Here is a 14,971-nt window from a genome sequence, read left to right as displayed (position 1 = left end):
TCCTCATAAAGAACATCGCCTTATCTCCAAGATATTCCATTTGAGTGCCGAAAGCACCTACACAACACTTGCATGTTGTCCAGACCTACCAGTAACAAAAATAGCAGCCCCCCCTCTCAAATGCTTCAATGTCTTCCTTTAATCCAACCTGGTACGGATCCCAAACACCTGATCAGTACTCAAGGTTCAGTTGCACTAGCATCCTATATGTGGTCTCCTTGGCAGATGAACCACACTTTTTTAAAATTCACCCAATAAACTAAAGTCCATCATTCACCTCTCTTACTACAATTCTTACACGCTCATCCAACTTCAGATTGCTGCCAGATACTTAAATGACACAACTGTGTCAAGTGGAACACTACTAATGCTGTATCCGAACATTATAAGTTTGTTTTCCCTACTCATCCATATTAACTTACATTTAGAGCCAGTTGCCATTCATCACACAAACTAGATACTTTGTCAAAGTCTTCTTGTATCACCTTACAGTCACTCATCTTCGACACCTTCCTGTACACCGCAGCACAATTAGCAAACAACCACAGAATGCTGCCCACCCTGCTCACCAGATTATTTATGAATATAGAAAATAACAGCGTTCCTTTCACAGTTCCCTCTGACACTCATGATGATACCCCTGTCTCTGATGAACACTTGCTGCCAAGGACAAAATACAGTATATAAGGAAATATTATCCCAGTACTGTAGAACATACACAATACTGTAGTTTACACTTATAATCATGAATTTGTTCTACCAAGAAGAGAGGGAGGAGTCAGTTAACATCACACAGTAAGTTTCTCACCTGGATATCCCATTTTACTGTTGTTGCTTTGTGAATTTATATAAAAAGAAGAAATGTCCACCAGCATATATTGGAATTTGACTGTGGCAGAATTGTGGTCAATCAAGACTCTGGTTTGTTATTCCACAACACTGCTGCTCACTCAGGTCAGGATCTCATAATTGTCATGCAAACATGGAAACGATGGGTTCAGATTGGGCATAATTAATGCCAGGCATGATCCCTGCAGCCCCATACACCTGGCATCCTAGAGTGCAGACATATTGTTGTCTTGACTGGGTAACATAATACAGCCATGTGATGCACCTTGAGCTCAGTTTTGCAGCTAGAAAAGTACCCACGGCAAGCATTACATTTCTGACTCCTATGGCTGATGACTGTGCCCTACCTTCGAGCTCCCCGTGGCACTACTGTGTTTACCCAAGTATGAGACAACCATGAAAATAAGATGACCCTTTGTTATAAGGCTTCTTGGGAAAAAATTATTTATAATATATTGTCACTAATCAAAATTACAAACTGTTTTATTGACATTAAGTATCTGCCTATAATTTTAGCATTATATCTATTTTAAACTTATTCCATTTATTGATTGTCTACATTTTGATAAAACAAGAAGAAATAAAATAAACAAAAATAAATGGTTTACATTAATTTTTATCTTCACTACCTATTTTGTTTACTAAACCTGTGGTCTTTGGTATCACTACTTTTTATCACCACCATCGTCAAAAAAGAACAGATGTGAAACTCATATCTTCATTGCTACAAATGTTTTGCTGTTTTTTCTGGGTACGTTGTAATATCTGAGGTTGTGATTACAGGGGAACTCGAGAATGCAACTGTTTTTTGCCAAATACGTATCAAATTTCACTTCTATACTGACGTGCAAATGTTACAATGTCTCTTGCTTCAAAACTTACAGTCTTCCCGCCGCCATCTCAATGGCTGCGCAGAACCAGCAGCTGACACACCCTCTTTCACTCCCTTCATACCTCACAGTGAGCACGACAACACTGTTGCACGAATACATACTTGTAAGTATGCCACCTGCCACTTGCCTCTGTCTAGACTTTTACTAGCTCCTGCAGAAATGTATATCACTGTTGTGTATTTGTCCACTTTTAAAGGCAATTCAAATGGACTCAGGCAAACTGCAGTTTAAGCATGGTAGATGTTCATAAAAAACCAAAGTACACGTGTAGGTTCCCATAGTTAGCTACATGACTCAATTTGCTGCTCACTCATTGCTCCGCATTCCACGTTCATCAGAATCCTCAGGAAAGCCAGTACTACTGCAGCCTACATCCTTCTGAATCTGCTTGGTGTATTCATTTCTTGGTGTCCCTCTATGATTTTTACCCTCCACACTGCCCTCCAGTACTAAATTGGTGATCCCTTGATGCCTCAGAACATGTCCTACCAACCGATCCCTTCTTCTAGTTAAGTTGTGCCACAAACTCCTCTTCTCCCCAATTCTATTCAATACCTCCTCTGGCACAGTGGTTAGCACACTGGACTTGCATTCGGGAGGACGACGGTTCAATCCCGTCTCCAGCCATCCTGATTTAGGTTTTCCGTGATTTCCCTAAATCGTTTCAGGCAAATGCCGGGATGGTTCCTTTGAAAGGGCACGGCTGATTTCCTTCCCAATCCTTCCCTAACCCGAGCTTGCGCTCCGTCTCTAATGACCTCGTTGTTGACGGGACGTTAAACACTAACCACCACCACCACCACCACCACCACCACCACCACCACCACCACCACCAATACCTCCTCATTATTTATGTGATCTACCCATCTAATCTTCAGCACTCTTCTGTAGCACCACATTTCGAAAGCTTCTATTCTCTTCTTGTCTAAACTATTTATCGTCCATGTTTCACTTCCGTACATGGCTACACTCCATACAAATACTTTCAGAAAAGACTTCTTGACACTTAAATCAATACTTGATGTTAATAAAATTCTCTTCATCAGAAACGCCTTCCTTGCCATTGCCAGTCTACATTTTATATCCTCTCTACTTCGACCATCATTAGTTATTTTGCTCCCCAAATAGCAAAGCTCATTTACTACTTTAAGCGTATCATTTCCTACTATAATACCCTCAGCATCACCCAATTTAATTCGACTACATTCCATTATCCTTGTTTTGCTTTTGTTAATGTTCATCTTATATCCTCCTTTCAGGACACTGTCCATCCCATTCAACTGCTCTTCCAAGTCCTTTGCTGTCTCTGACAGAATTACAATGTCATCGGCGAACCTCAAAGTTTTTATTTCTTCTCCATGGATTTTAATACCTACTCCGAACATATCTTTTGTTTCCTTTACTGCTTGCTCAATATACAGATTGAATAACATTGGGGAGAGGCTACAACCCTGTCGCACTCCCTTCCCAACCACTGCTTCCCTTTCATGTCCCTCGACTCTTATAACTGCCATCTGCTTTCTGTACAAATTGTAAATAGCCTTTCGCTCTCTGTATTTTACCCCTGCCACCTTCAGAATTTGAAAGAGAGTATTCCAGTCAACATTGTCAAAAGCTTTCTCTAAGTCTACAAATTCTAGAAACGTAGGTTTGCCCTTCCTTAATCTATCTTCTAAGATAATTCGTACGGTCAGTATTGCCTCACGTGTTCCAACATTTTTACGGAATCCAAACTGATCTTCCCCAAGGTCGGCTTCTACCAGTTTTTCCATTCGTCTGTAAAGAATTCGCATTAGTATTTTGCAGCTGTGACTTATTAAACTGATAGTTTGGTAATTTTCACATCTGTCAAAACCTGCTTTCTTTGGGATTGGAATTATTATATTCTTCTTGAAGTCTGTGGGTATTTCGCCTGTCTCATACATCTTGCTCACTAGATTGTAGAGTTTTGTCAGGACTGGCTCTCCCAAGGCTGTCAGTAGTTCTAGTGGAATGTTGTCTACTCCCGGGGCCTTGTTTCGACTTAGGTCTTTCAGTGCTCTGTCAAACTCTTCACGCAATATCATATCTCCCACTTCATCTTCATCTACCTCCTCTTCCATTTCCATAATATTGTCCTCAAGAACATCGCCCCTGTATAGACCCTCTATATACTCCTTCCATCTTTCTGCTTTCCCTTCTTTGCTTAGAACTGGGTTTCCACATTGTAATGTATCAAGGATACATTAAAATGTATCCTTGTGATAACAATTACAGACAATTTCATTGATAATTAATTTAATATGATTTATTTCATTTTTTTGACATTTAATTCCGGATTAATTTTCTTTCTTGTTCCATCTGAATGTCACCAATTTGTTCTACAGCTGATTAAAAGGTGGAACGTATTTACACAGTATTCTAAAATTTGAACAGTGACCAAATTTCTCACCTTCAATCCATCTGGTAAATAGTTACAGTACCTCATAATCAAACAAAATACTGGCTAATATACTGCCCACCACTATTCTCTGCTGTGCTGTGTCATTGTGTGATAACCTTAAATACATACTTATCACACACTTTTATTTGGCCCTTCTGTGGTCAGTGGAAGTTGGCTGACTTCATGCCACTCCAGAATATTTGTGGCCAGCATCAACCATAGCTACGCAACAGTATTGTGCCCCATAACAAAAACTAGTCATTGTGATTATGGTGTTGATCCATGTGTGCTGTTGTGCATAGTGACTGTTAATAATATTAGCAAAGATAAGTGCAAAGGCTATACCTGATCCTTCTAACAACTCACTATAATCTTCTGTGACACATTAATCCATTACGCGTTCATTTCTTTTGCACACTATAAAGTGTCTGCTCTAGGAATAGGGGGCAGAGATTGTCTCAGCAGCCAATGTGCTACAAGTTAGTCGCAAGATTCTGCTCTCAGCATCCTCCACTCAGGAGCGAAGTAAAAGTGTCAATCAGTATAACACGTTTTGAATGGCTGTAATTGTGGAAAGTGACATCAATAGACTTTTACAGCAAAGATACATGTTTCAAACCAAACGGTCTTCACACTCCAATCATTGTTAATTTAATGCCTAAACTGTAAGAAAGTTGGCAAAGTACTAATTTGCCCCGAAATGAGTGTGAAAGAACCAAAGCCTGAATATTCAAGTCCATCTATAAACTGTAAGAGTTCAAATACAAATCAGCATACAAACATATTGCTTTTGTGTTAATAACGACTCCACAGCCATGTGACAAATACTCACATGCTCATTACTTCCAGTTGCACTCTCAATCATGCAATAGGAAAGGAACCTAGACCCAGAGAACACACAGGAAATAATGGAGGTACCCGAGGCCTGTGACCATGCTGGAGGTAAACCTTTACCATTCAATGGATTGATAAATTTTACAGCTTCGAGGGAAAATAATCGAAGGAAAATATATTGTCACTTAACACTTTCACCTGAGGTATAGTATATTTGCACCTGGAGTACAGTGTATTAGAGTATTTTCACCTGGGAAAAAGCATATTTTTAAGCAGGAAATCTGGAAAAAATCTGTGAAATTTTATTTCTTGCTACATATACACCCTGGTAAGTTTTCAGAAGATTAACCTAGTATTGTTTTCCACAAGTGAGTTCAGATTTAATGAATCCACTTAACTTCAAAATACAAAACATAGTTTGACTAACAGTGATAAGATAGCCAGTTCAACGGTAAAATTGTGATATGAGCTTGTAAAAAGCAAAAGAACCAAATTTGTTAAACTAACATCTTTCGCTAAAATTGTTTGATAAAGAATAGAATTCTCAGGGAATTCTGAGAGATTGTGGGAGATGCTGGAATGTTTGTTTTTGTTACAAATCACTTTGGGATTCTATATTGAAACAATCAGTTTTGCAGTCTTGTAAGGAAATATGTAAAAGTGTGTTGAACTATTGTAAGTTTTGCTGCACAATCACACCTACCTCCAGCATGGTCACATGGGTATAGAACTTCCCGGCACTTTAGCAAACGAAACCCAGCAAAAAACAATGCATGGCAACATGTACACTGCATATTTTCATATTACGTACTCCGCCAGCTACAGCAAAGTAGCTTCTGAGGTACTGAAATCGAGATCACTTTTTTCAGACAATTATAGCTCATATCACATGATCTCGCCAGCCACTGACAGCAGATATTCAGAGCATAGGGTACATGATGTAGTCAGCCAATAGCAACAGGACTTAAGTAACGTGAAGACACAAACAGGAAAAGTTACAGTTTTAAATTAATGTGCATTGGTATAGCTACAAGAAAAGCTAAGGTTTCACATATAATATTGGTCTTTTAGCACATGTTACCCTTTAAATAACATATATCAAACACATATGTGCACATTTTAAATAATGGCACAAATGGCTGGTCTTCTGGGCTGGAAATTTTTGTCAGTGGCTGGTCCTCAAAGAGTTAAGTTTTGAATGAGAGTCAAACAATTTGTGACTTAAGAAATTCATTGCACACTCTCACATGTAACATAATTCATCTTGCGTAAAAGGGTATTTACTTTGACAGTAATACTTCTCAGACCACCATTCACAATATTTTTCTGTGACCTGTAAGAAATGTAAACAGTTGTGACATCACACTCACTGAAAGCAGTCTGTTGTTATGACGTATTGTATAGACTATATTTTGCTGTCAGCAGGTGTTGGTGTGTTGTTTAAATGGCACATTTTCTTTACATGGCACATTTTGGTGTTATTCTCTCATTTATGTTTTATTGCTGTAGTATTATTTTGCAGTAGCAGGCTAACATAAAATTCTTTGGTACGGTACCTGTTCTTATCAGCCAAAATTACAAAAATGTAACTGAAAGGTGGAACAATGAAAACTCCCTGTAATTCTGTAAAATTCTTGGGTTTTTCCCAGATGAAAAATTTCCACATTTTTCCCAAACTTCCTCCTAGTTGTCCTGGTGTATATACACCCTGCTTTGTGTATAGTTTCAACCACAAAAGAAGTTACCATCATTTATTTCTTTGGTTGTATTCCTTTCACACATCCAAGAAAAAATATAATCTTAGTTTAATTAAAATAATCAACCCAAATACATCAGTGGTTCAGATGGGGAAATATTGAAAAGAACAGAAGAACATTTGCAACTTACAGTGATTCAGTGTGGGCATCACTGTAAAGAGAAAGTATACTACTAAATTGCGTGCAAAGTAATAATATGCCTAACAAATTTAAAAAGTTGGCTTTATATTAAACACTTCATGTTTTCTAAAACCCGTCTTTAGGTATACGCAGTAGAAAAATAGTTTACATGTGGGCTAAATGTTGACAGATCTGTTGCCATGCCAAACCTTTGTGTTAACTTTGTGAACTGAGTAACAGTTCTACATAAATCTGGTGACATAACAATGTTTCCATAACTTTGCAATTAAGCATGGAAAAAAATATACAATTCTGGTACCATGGAAGTTCCCTGAAAATATCTGTTAAGTAACAGCAAGCAACATAATCAACTGTCACTTATCATATGAATGAACTGCACACCTCAGTACTAATTGTAGTGACTACACTGATATATGCCACCCAGAAAAATTCAATTTAGAAAATCTTAAAATTACACAATTGTAATAATCAGAACACAATGGATCAATAATTCAGGAAAATAAAAGTTATGTCTTTTGCAGTAATTGAAATTAACTTTCTTCTGTAAGAAGGGAGGAGTGACCATTCAAGCCAAAGATGAAGGTTTAACAGAACATGTTGAAGTACTAAAATGTTGCACCAAAGAAGGTTCTGGAATCCGAGTTGAGATTTGCAAATTTCACACACACACAGTATTCTGTAGATAACCCACTTCTTTTTCTTTTGATTTAACACAGGAGTCTCTCGCCCCACATTCTGAGTGGCATATCAACCTCTTTTTTTATCTTTTTTCATTTGTTTTATTTGAGAATAGTCAGTGAAAACTAAAGGTACCAAGGCATTCTGCATTTCATTACGTCTTCCCATCAGACAAGGGATATTTGGCATTCATTTTTAATGAGTAAATTGCCTTCAATTATTAATTTTAAACATTCATTCTGACTGAAATAAATAACCAGTTGCCCAGAAACATTAAAGGTGAGCACCTACAACTCAAGTACACTACTGGAAGTATGTAAAGGGCAGCTGAACAGAATCAATATCTTGTGTTACTTTCCCACATAGAATCAACTAGGATGAAGAGACACACATTATTACTGTAAGATCTCTATACTTTTTGCTAGTTACAGTCCTGCACATGGATTCTGCAGAACTGGGTAAATATGAGAAATTTACTTAATGTGTCTTATTCTGTAATACTGATTCATCTCAAACCAAGCTGGTACCAACTTCCACTTCAAAATTAATTTTAGGATACATCATGAAATTAGCAGTTGTACAGTACATAGATATTTATAACAGTCTAATCAAAATATGACCTCTGGTGTAATTTCTACACCTTTTAGGTCACTCGAGTCAAAATGATAGCTGGAAAGAAATAACTGTTTTGTGGAAAATCTCAGTCTATAGCACAGTAGGCTGACTCCATTCCCATGCTTTACTTTATTTTAAACAAATTACACTCAGTATAAGAATGTAATTCCAGTTTTTAACAGAGCCTACATACAACATTTTGATATCAGTGTTGTCCCATTACGAATTGCAACACAGTTTCCAATTCTCCCTCCAAGAGCAACTATGAATGTACGAGAAAACTTGTGAATGTACTGGGTGCTGTACAAATTACACATATAAATTAAGAGGATGCAACATGCAGATATTTTAAAATAGGTTCCTTGTGTGACAGATATGAAGATGACTCATTTGCTAAATGCTACTTCTCAGAAACATGACCAGGTAAAAATCTGGTACTCAATATGACATTATTTTAACACAACAATCGCCTGAAATATACATACAATTTTGTTAAGACAACTAATGCATACATCTGGATGATGATAATATATCCATCTTCAACTTAGTTTCAGTAAATTACACTTTATGGATGAACAAAATAACAAGACTGCATATTTTAAAACATTCTTTTCTTCTTAACATACTGGTAGGTACAATGGCAATAAATATTCCTGAGACATGAATATTATACAAGAATATATTGGCATATCGAAGAAGATAAACAGAAGGATCATTTACACTTCAACAATAAAACTGAAGTATACAATTTTTGCATATCAGAAAATGATCAGAAATATCAGTCGAATGGCAATTAGGTGTGCAAAAAAATATTATGACAATGGTAAATGTAAATACTTTTCAGATTTGATCATTTACCTCCGGAAATTGTCCCAGTAGTTATTGGCGCGGTTTCCTGGTGGTACTTGGTTATTCAGTGCTTGTGGTGATCGCACAACGGAAGACGGTGGAGGAGGCGGAGCTGGCACTGGTACAGGAAGAGGGAGAGTATGAACAGGAGCTGCTGAAGGAACCACCAAGTTAGGGAGTGAGTGTGCACTTGCAACGCTATCCGTAGGCAATCCAGAACTGTATGGACCACCACTATTAACAGCAGGAACAGGTTTGGCGTTCTGAATTGTGGAAGACTCATTCAGAAGCTCATTTGAAAGAGGCAGCTGTGTCTCCAATCTGGTCCCGACTCGTTCTTGTTGTAGCTGTGAAAGAAAAGGTCTTAAAGTCTGTTTTGTTGAAAACAGCATACCTGTTTTAACTTAAAATTTAGATGTACATGACTGTCAGTACATTGTCATCTTGAACTGTCGTAAGTGCAGAAGTTCATCAACCTAGTTTTTGATGAGCACAGATTTATGCCAATTGATTTTTATCTCCCCCCCCCCTCCCCCCTCCACCAGCAAGATGCAACTCTTGCTGTTTTTTCTGATCAAAAATTTGAAAACAATATAAAGTTGTGACAACACAAGTGATAGCCTCCACTTAAATAGAGTAAATAGCTACATATGTAGTCAAAGATATATTTTAAGTTGCAATGTTGTAGTGAATGCATCCTCTGTGGCTGGTGGATGCGATGTCAGACAAGGGATGCTGGAAAAGTCTTTAAGAGCAAGGAGCAGGCATTGTGGCCACGAGGGTAACACTTTTGTATAGTGAGAGACCAGCCATTTTCTTTAATAAATGTGTTCTGCACAAGTCAAACTTTTATTCATGGTATCACAACTAATATTAAAGTATTTAACATAACTGTAAGAGAACTTCACAAAGTGATGTCACAAAAATATGGTACAAATGTAGGACATAATACACTAACAGAAATTAACTGAAAAAGTGATGAAACATATAAAACTTGCATTTAAATTATTCTCAGTTATATACCTTTAATTTGTTCATAATTTATTTATAAAATTAAAAAATAAGAAGGATTTTCAAAATGGTTCAAAGGGCTCTGAGCACTATGGGACTTAACAACTGAGGTCATCAGTCCCCTAGAACTTAGAACTACTTAGACCTAACTAACCTAAGGACATCACACACATCCATGCCCGAGGCAGGATTCGAACCTGCGACCGTAGCAGTCGCGCGGTTCCGGACTGAAGCGCCTAGAACTGCTCAGCCACTGCGGCCGGTGAAGGATTTTCTTCCATCTCTAAGAGCAAACAATTAGCTTAGAATACATTACATCATAGGTGTACATGTGCCATGCTACCGTAGCACTCTGCTACAGAAGCCAAAACAAAGTGGTACAGCCCACTGATAGATTGGAGTACTGTGTGACAATTTGTTTTCTGCATTTGATGGGGAACAATGCTGCAACAATCCATGCTGAGTTGGTGAAAGAGTACAACAACAATGCACAATCATATGACACAATGTTTAGATGGTGCAGATGCTTCTAGTGTGGTCAAACAAGTCTGAATGACAAAGAACGAAACAGCAGGCCATCTCTCTGTGAAGAGTAGGGAATCAGAAGAGAAGTGCATGTGCTGGGGCTAGAAGACCTGCATATCTCAACTGATGTGATGGCAGAGAAAGTGAAGATCAGTTATGGATCAGAGTTCAACATCTTGCATGACATTTCAAACATAACAAAGATTGCTGCCCACTGGTTTCTGCAACTGCTCCCACCCTTTCAGAAAGCCTACTGAACTGCGGCAACAGTGGGTATGTTGCAGCTCTGTTACAACAAACCAGACTACTACTTTAGCCACTTAATCACCATGGGCAACTGCTGAGTGTATCACTATGACTACGATACAGAGGAGCAAAGAAAGCAGCAGAAACCCTTGGCTTAACCACCACTCTCAAAAAAGTTAAGATCCAGCCATTATCAGGCAAGGTAATGCTGAATGTTTTTTTGTGTTCCTAGGGATTGGTGCTAATAGATTAGAATAACACAGAAATTTCCTGATGAGGTTACCGGAGGCTCCGAAGAAGAAGTGTCATGGGAAGCTGCAAAGGGGTGTTTTTGCTCCGTGACAATGCTCCAGCTAATTATGCTCAAGTCAAAGTCACACCTGCTGTTTCTGCGGGCTATCATATTTTGCCTTACCCCGTTCTTCTGATATGACACCCAGTGACATCATCTTCTGTCCTTGGATGAAGAAACCACTGCATGGCAAGCAGTTCACAAATGAGGATGAGGCGATTTTGAAGGTGCAAAATGAAGGCTTGTGAAACCTGGGTCTCTGCCAAGTCATCTGTCATTGGGAAAAATGTGTTGCACCAATAGGCAGATATTCAGAGAAGGCCAACCATCATCACCACGTTTCATTGTTGCACACTGATTTTTTTGAGGTGATAATTAATGATAAGGAGAGTAGTGAATGGGGAGTGTAAGGCTATGTTTATGCTGCAACCTCACTGCTGGCATCTCACTGTTCGCTACTGGCACATCACACCTCCCTGTATGTTGAGAGCCTTGTTACATTTACATTGCAACCTTGCTGTTTGGCCAAAGAAATTACCCTGCAGCTGATCAAATAGCTAGTTGAATGCTAGCAGAGTCAAACACAGCACTGCTAGAGTTACTTTGAAGCAACCAATCATGGCTCAAAGTTCAGGGCAAGCAGTGAGGGTCATGGTGCACAAGGGAGATAACTGGTCAGTCTGAAGAGAGAAACATGCTTTATGACCATCGTTCAATTATACTGGTCAAAACGATGAGAAGCTGCTTTCAACTACATCATGTATGGATGCTGTCATTTTTAGAAAGATTTTAATGATGTGTGAAGCTGTAATGGCACCAACACTAATCAAAAATGTTTTCCGATCTGAAGATGGCGAACTGAAACTAGTAATCCATCCAAATAGCAAATCGTGCAGGAATAATTTTAAAAACTTTTGATTTTGAACTTGTAGGACTGTGCATACACAAAGGTTGCAATTATGAAACTAGAAATATGAACAATTTTCATGGAGAAGTACATACAAAGGCTCTGTACCAAAGAAACAAGCTGTATAAACCTATAACACTCTCCAGTGTATTGGCTGTAGAAACAAAGGATGTAAAAACATTAGCTATGTACTGCTGCAAAAAAAATTAGTACACCTGGAAAGATTACTTCAATTTTGATCTGATGATGGCACATGCCACCTGGGCAATATTAGATGTACTAGTAATGGTTTCAACATCATCCACCAACAGATAGCGTAGTCGCACAGTTGCCAGAGTGCCATCTGAGTCTGTCCTTTAATAAAGAAAGCTTGCAGACAGTGTTCTGCAAACACATGAAGCAAGCAGACAACCATGTCATAGAGATGCATTTGTGCTTCCTACAGCCAACTCAACTGAGCAAGTATGAAAGGGGTCAAATTGTGGTCTGCCGAGTGGTGAGATAGTCGTTTTAGAGAACTGCTACAACAGTTGGATATGCTGTGTCAGTTGTGCAACGATGCTGATATCAGTGGTCACATCAACATTCTCATACCTGTAGATGAGGTTCTGGACATCTGTGCAGCAGAGATGCCCACCAGAATCGTCATATTGTAAGGGCAGCAGTGGCAGATCGTACAGCTACCACAGCACAGATAAGAGTGCTTGTGAGCACAGATGTATCAACACGAACTGTTGCGAACCAGTTATTAGCAGTAGGACTACGAGCACGCACATCTCTAGCCGATCTTCCTCTCACACCACAGCATCGGCGTGCAGGACTTGACTGGTCCATCAGAGGATCACTTGAAAGATGGAATGGTGCGCTGTGGTCTTTGGCGATGAAAGCAGATTCTGCCTGCATTCAGGTGACGATTGTTTGTACGTATTGTCCAAGAAACGCAGCTCTACCCCCAAGCCTTATGGTCTGGGGTGTGGAGAAGACGCTAACCAGCATTTGCTACATGTAGAATGTTATTAGACCCATACTTTTACCATTCTTGCAACAGGAAGGTGATGTGTACTTCCAACAGGATAATGTTCACCGACACTGCCAGTGAAACTCATCATGCTCTGCAGGACATGCAGCAATTTCCCTGGTCAGTACGATATCTGGACTTGTCTCCGATTGAACACATGTGGAATATGATGGCACAAGAAGTGACTCAACCAACTCAGTAACCAACAGCTCTTACCGAACTATGCGAATAGGTCGAGCAGACGTGGCATAATGTATCCAAGGACAGCATTCACCATCTGTACAATGGGTGCCAGAGTCACTGGCAGCATTGCTGCCCATGGAGGCTATAACATGTACTAATATGTGTGTTTCAGCATTGGTAGATACTTGGTACCACAGACTGCTTGTGCTACTGATCTGTAAATGTAATCATTTCATGTACTCCATATGCACCGCTGCAGCAATAAATCTTGATCGAATTAGAAACCTCTGAAAAGGTGTACTGATTTTTTTTCCTGCTCTGAATTTAGGAGAGGATGGTGAATCACAGACAAGCAAATATAAAAGCTGCCATACATTTAAGCTTCTGTCCAAAAGGCATTCTTCTGAAGTAGAAGACACGCACACCTTCACCTAAGCACAACTCACAACTATCCTTCGCCTACCCATCTCCTTCCCTGCTCCCACTCCAGCACTACACAGCCTTCTATTCCACCAACATACCCACTAGCCTTATTTCTCTCCTTTTCCATTCCCCTTCCCCCTCACCTCCTGTCCACTAAGCCTCCCAATTGCACCTAACAAACCTATCCTACTCCACTATGTCCCTGTATACTCCCACAAGCAGCACAACACATTCCCCCAACCCTGCCCGGCTATTCCTTCCCCTCCCTCTCTCCACACCAGCCACTTCCTTACACCCACCACCCACCCTACACCAGATTGCTTCTCCCAGCAGGTGATGTCGCAGTCTGGCCACAGGCAGTAGTATCCTTGTGTGAGTTGTGCCTGTGTGAATGAGTGTTTGTTTTTCAACTTCAGAAGAAGGCCTTTTGTCCAAAAGCTTGAATGTATGGCAGGCTTTATGTCGGTCCTCTCTGCGACTCAATATCTCCTCTATATGGTGATAGAAATTTATCCTTTTCATAATACTGTTGTTATTCCATCCTGGACTTTTCATTGTTAGATATATTTTAGAAAGTTTTGATGATGATAATGATGATAATATCTAATAGTTTTTACAGCAAGTAATACAAAAATTATTCACATTCACACAGTCTTGTCATTTAGTTCACTTATACACATGTTTTACTATGACTTTTATATAAAGACTGATCTGATCTGGTGCGGTTTCACTGTTTTGATTGTTTCAGGCACTGGGCATTCCAAAAGCTGTTGAAGTGTGCTAATAACTGAAGAGTAAAATAATGTGTGAAGTGGCGTCACTGACAAGATACGAGATAGAATGTACGATTTACATTGTACTTGTTGTACATAATTAGGACAAAAAACTCGTTTCCAGTTATGCAATCTACATTCTGTGTCCTCCTTAGTGGCATGTCCATGCTGCTGTACAAAACGATCAAAGGATGAATAAACACTACTACTACTACTACTACTACTACTACTACTACTACTACTACCATCATCATGGCACCTATGTTTTCATGACATAGATGTTAGTCCCTCCTCAGATTTGTCTAGATTATTTCTATGCTGCAGATGATCCCTTCAATCAGTTCTTACATAGACTTACTAAAAACTACACTTATTCATTTATATGTGACCATAGATTTCATCTCTTCTCTCCAAACAAATAGTGTACTTCAATTTTGTCTGTGGTAAAGACATGCAACATTTGAATTACAACAGAGCTTCTTATAAAGAGATATATGGATATGAACTATAAATTCAGGCATTTTTTACTGTTAATATATTTATTGAACTGCAAAT

The 14,971-nt window shown here is 39.0% G+C and overlaps 1 protein-coding gene across 6 annotated transcripts in view; it reads right to left on the bottom strand.

Annotated features, from left to right (window-relative positions):
- LOC126251840 (pericentriolar material 1 protein-like) overlaps nucleotides 1-14,971 on the bottom strand; it is a 781,694-nt gene that overhangs the window by 203,949 nt on the left and 562,774 nt on the right. For all 6 annotated transcript variants that reach the window (XM_049952507.1, XM_049952508.1, XM_049952506.1 and 3 more), the window contains one exon: nucleotides 9,048-9,385. In XM_049952507.1, the coding sequence (XP_049808464.1) occupies nucleotides 9,048-9,385 (338 nt within the window). The remainder of the gene's footprint in view (nucleotides 1-9,047; nucleotides 9,386-14,971) is intronic.

The sequence above is a fragment of the Schistocerca nitens genome, chromosome 4 (assembly GCF_023898315.1).
Source record: "Schistocerca nitens isolate TAMUIC-IGC-003100 chromosome 4, iqSchNite1.1, whole genome shotgun sequence".
In the NCBI taxonomy this organism is placed as follows: domain Eukaryota; kingdom Metazoa; phylum Arthropoda; class Insecta; order Orthoptera; family Acrididae; genus Schistocerca; species Schistocerca nitens.
This window is presented reverse-complemented; position numbering and strand designations above follow the sequence as displayed.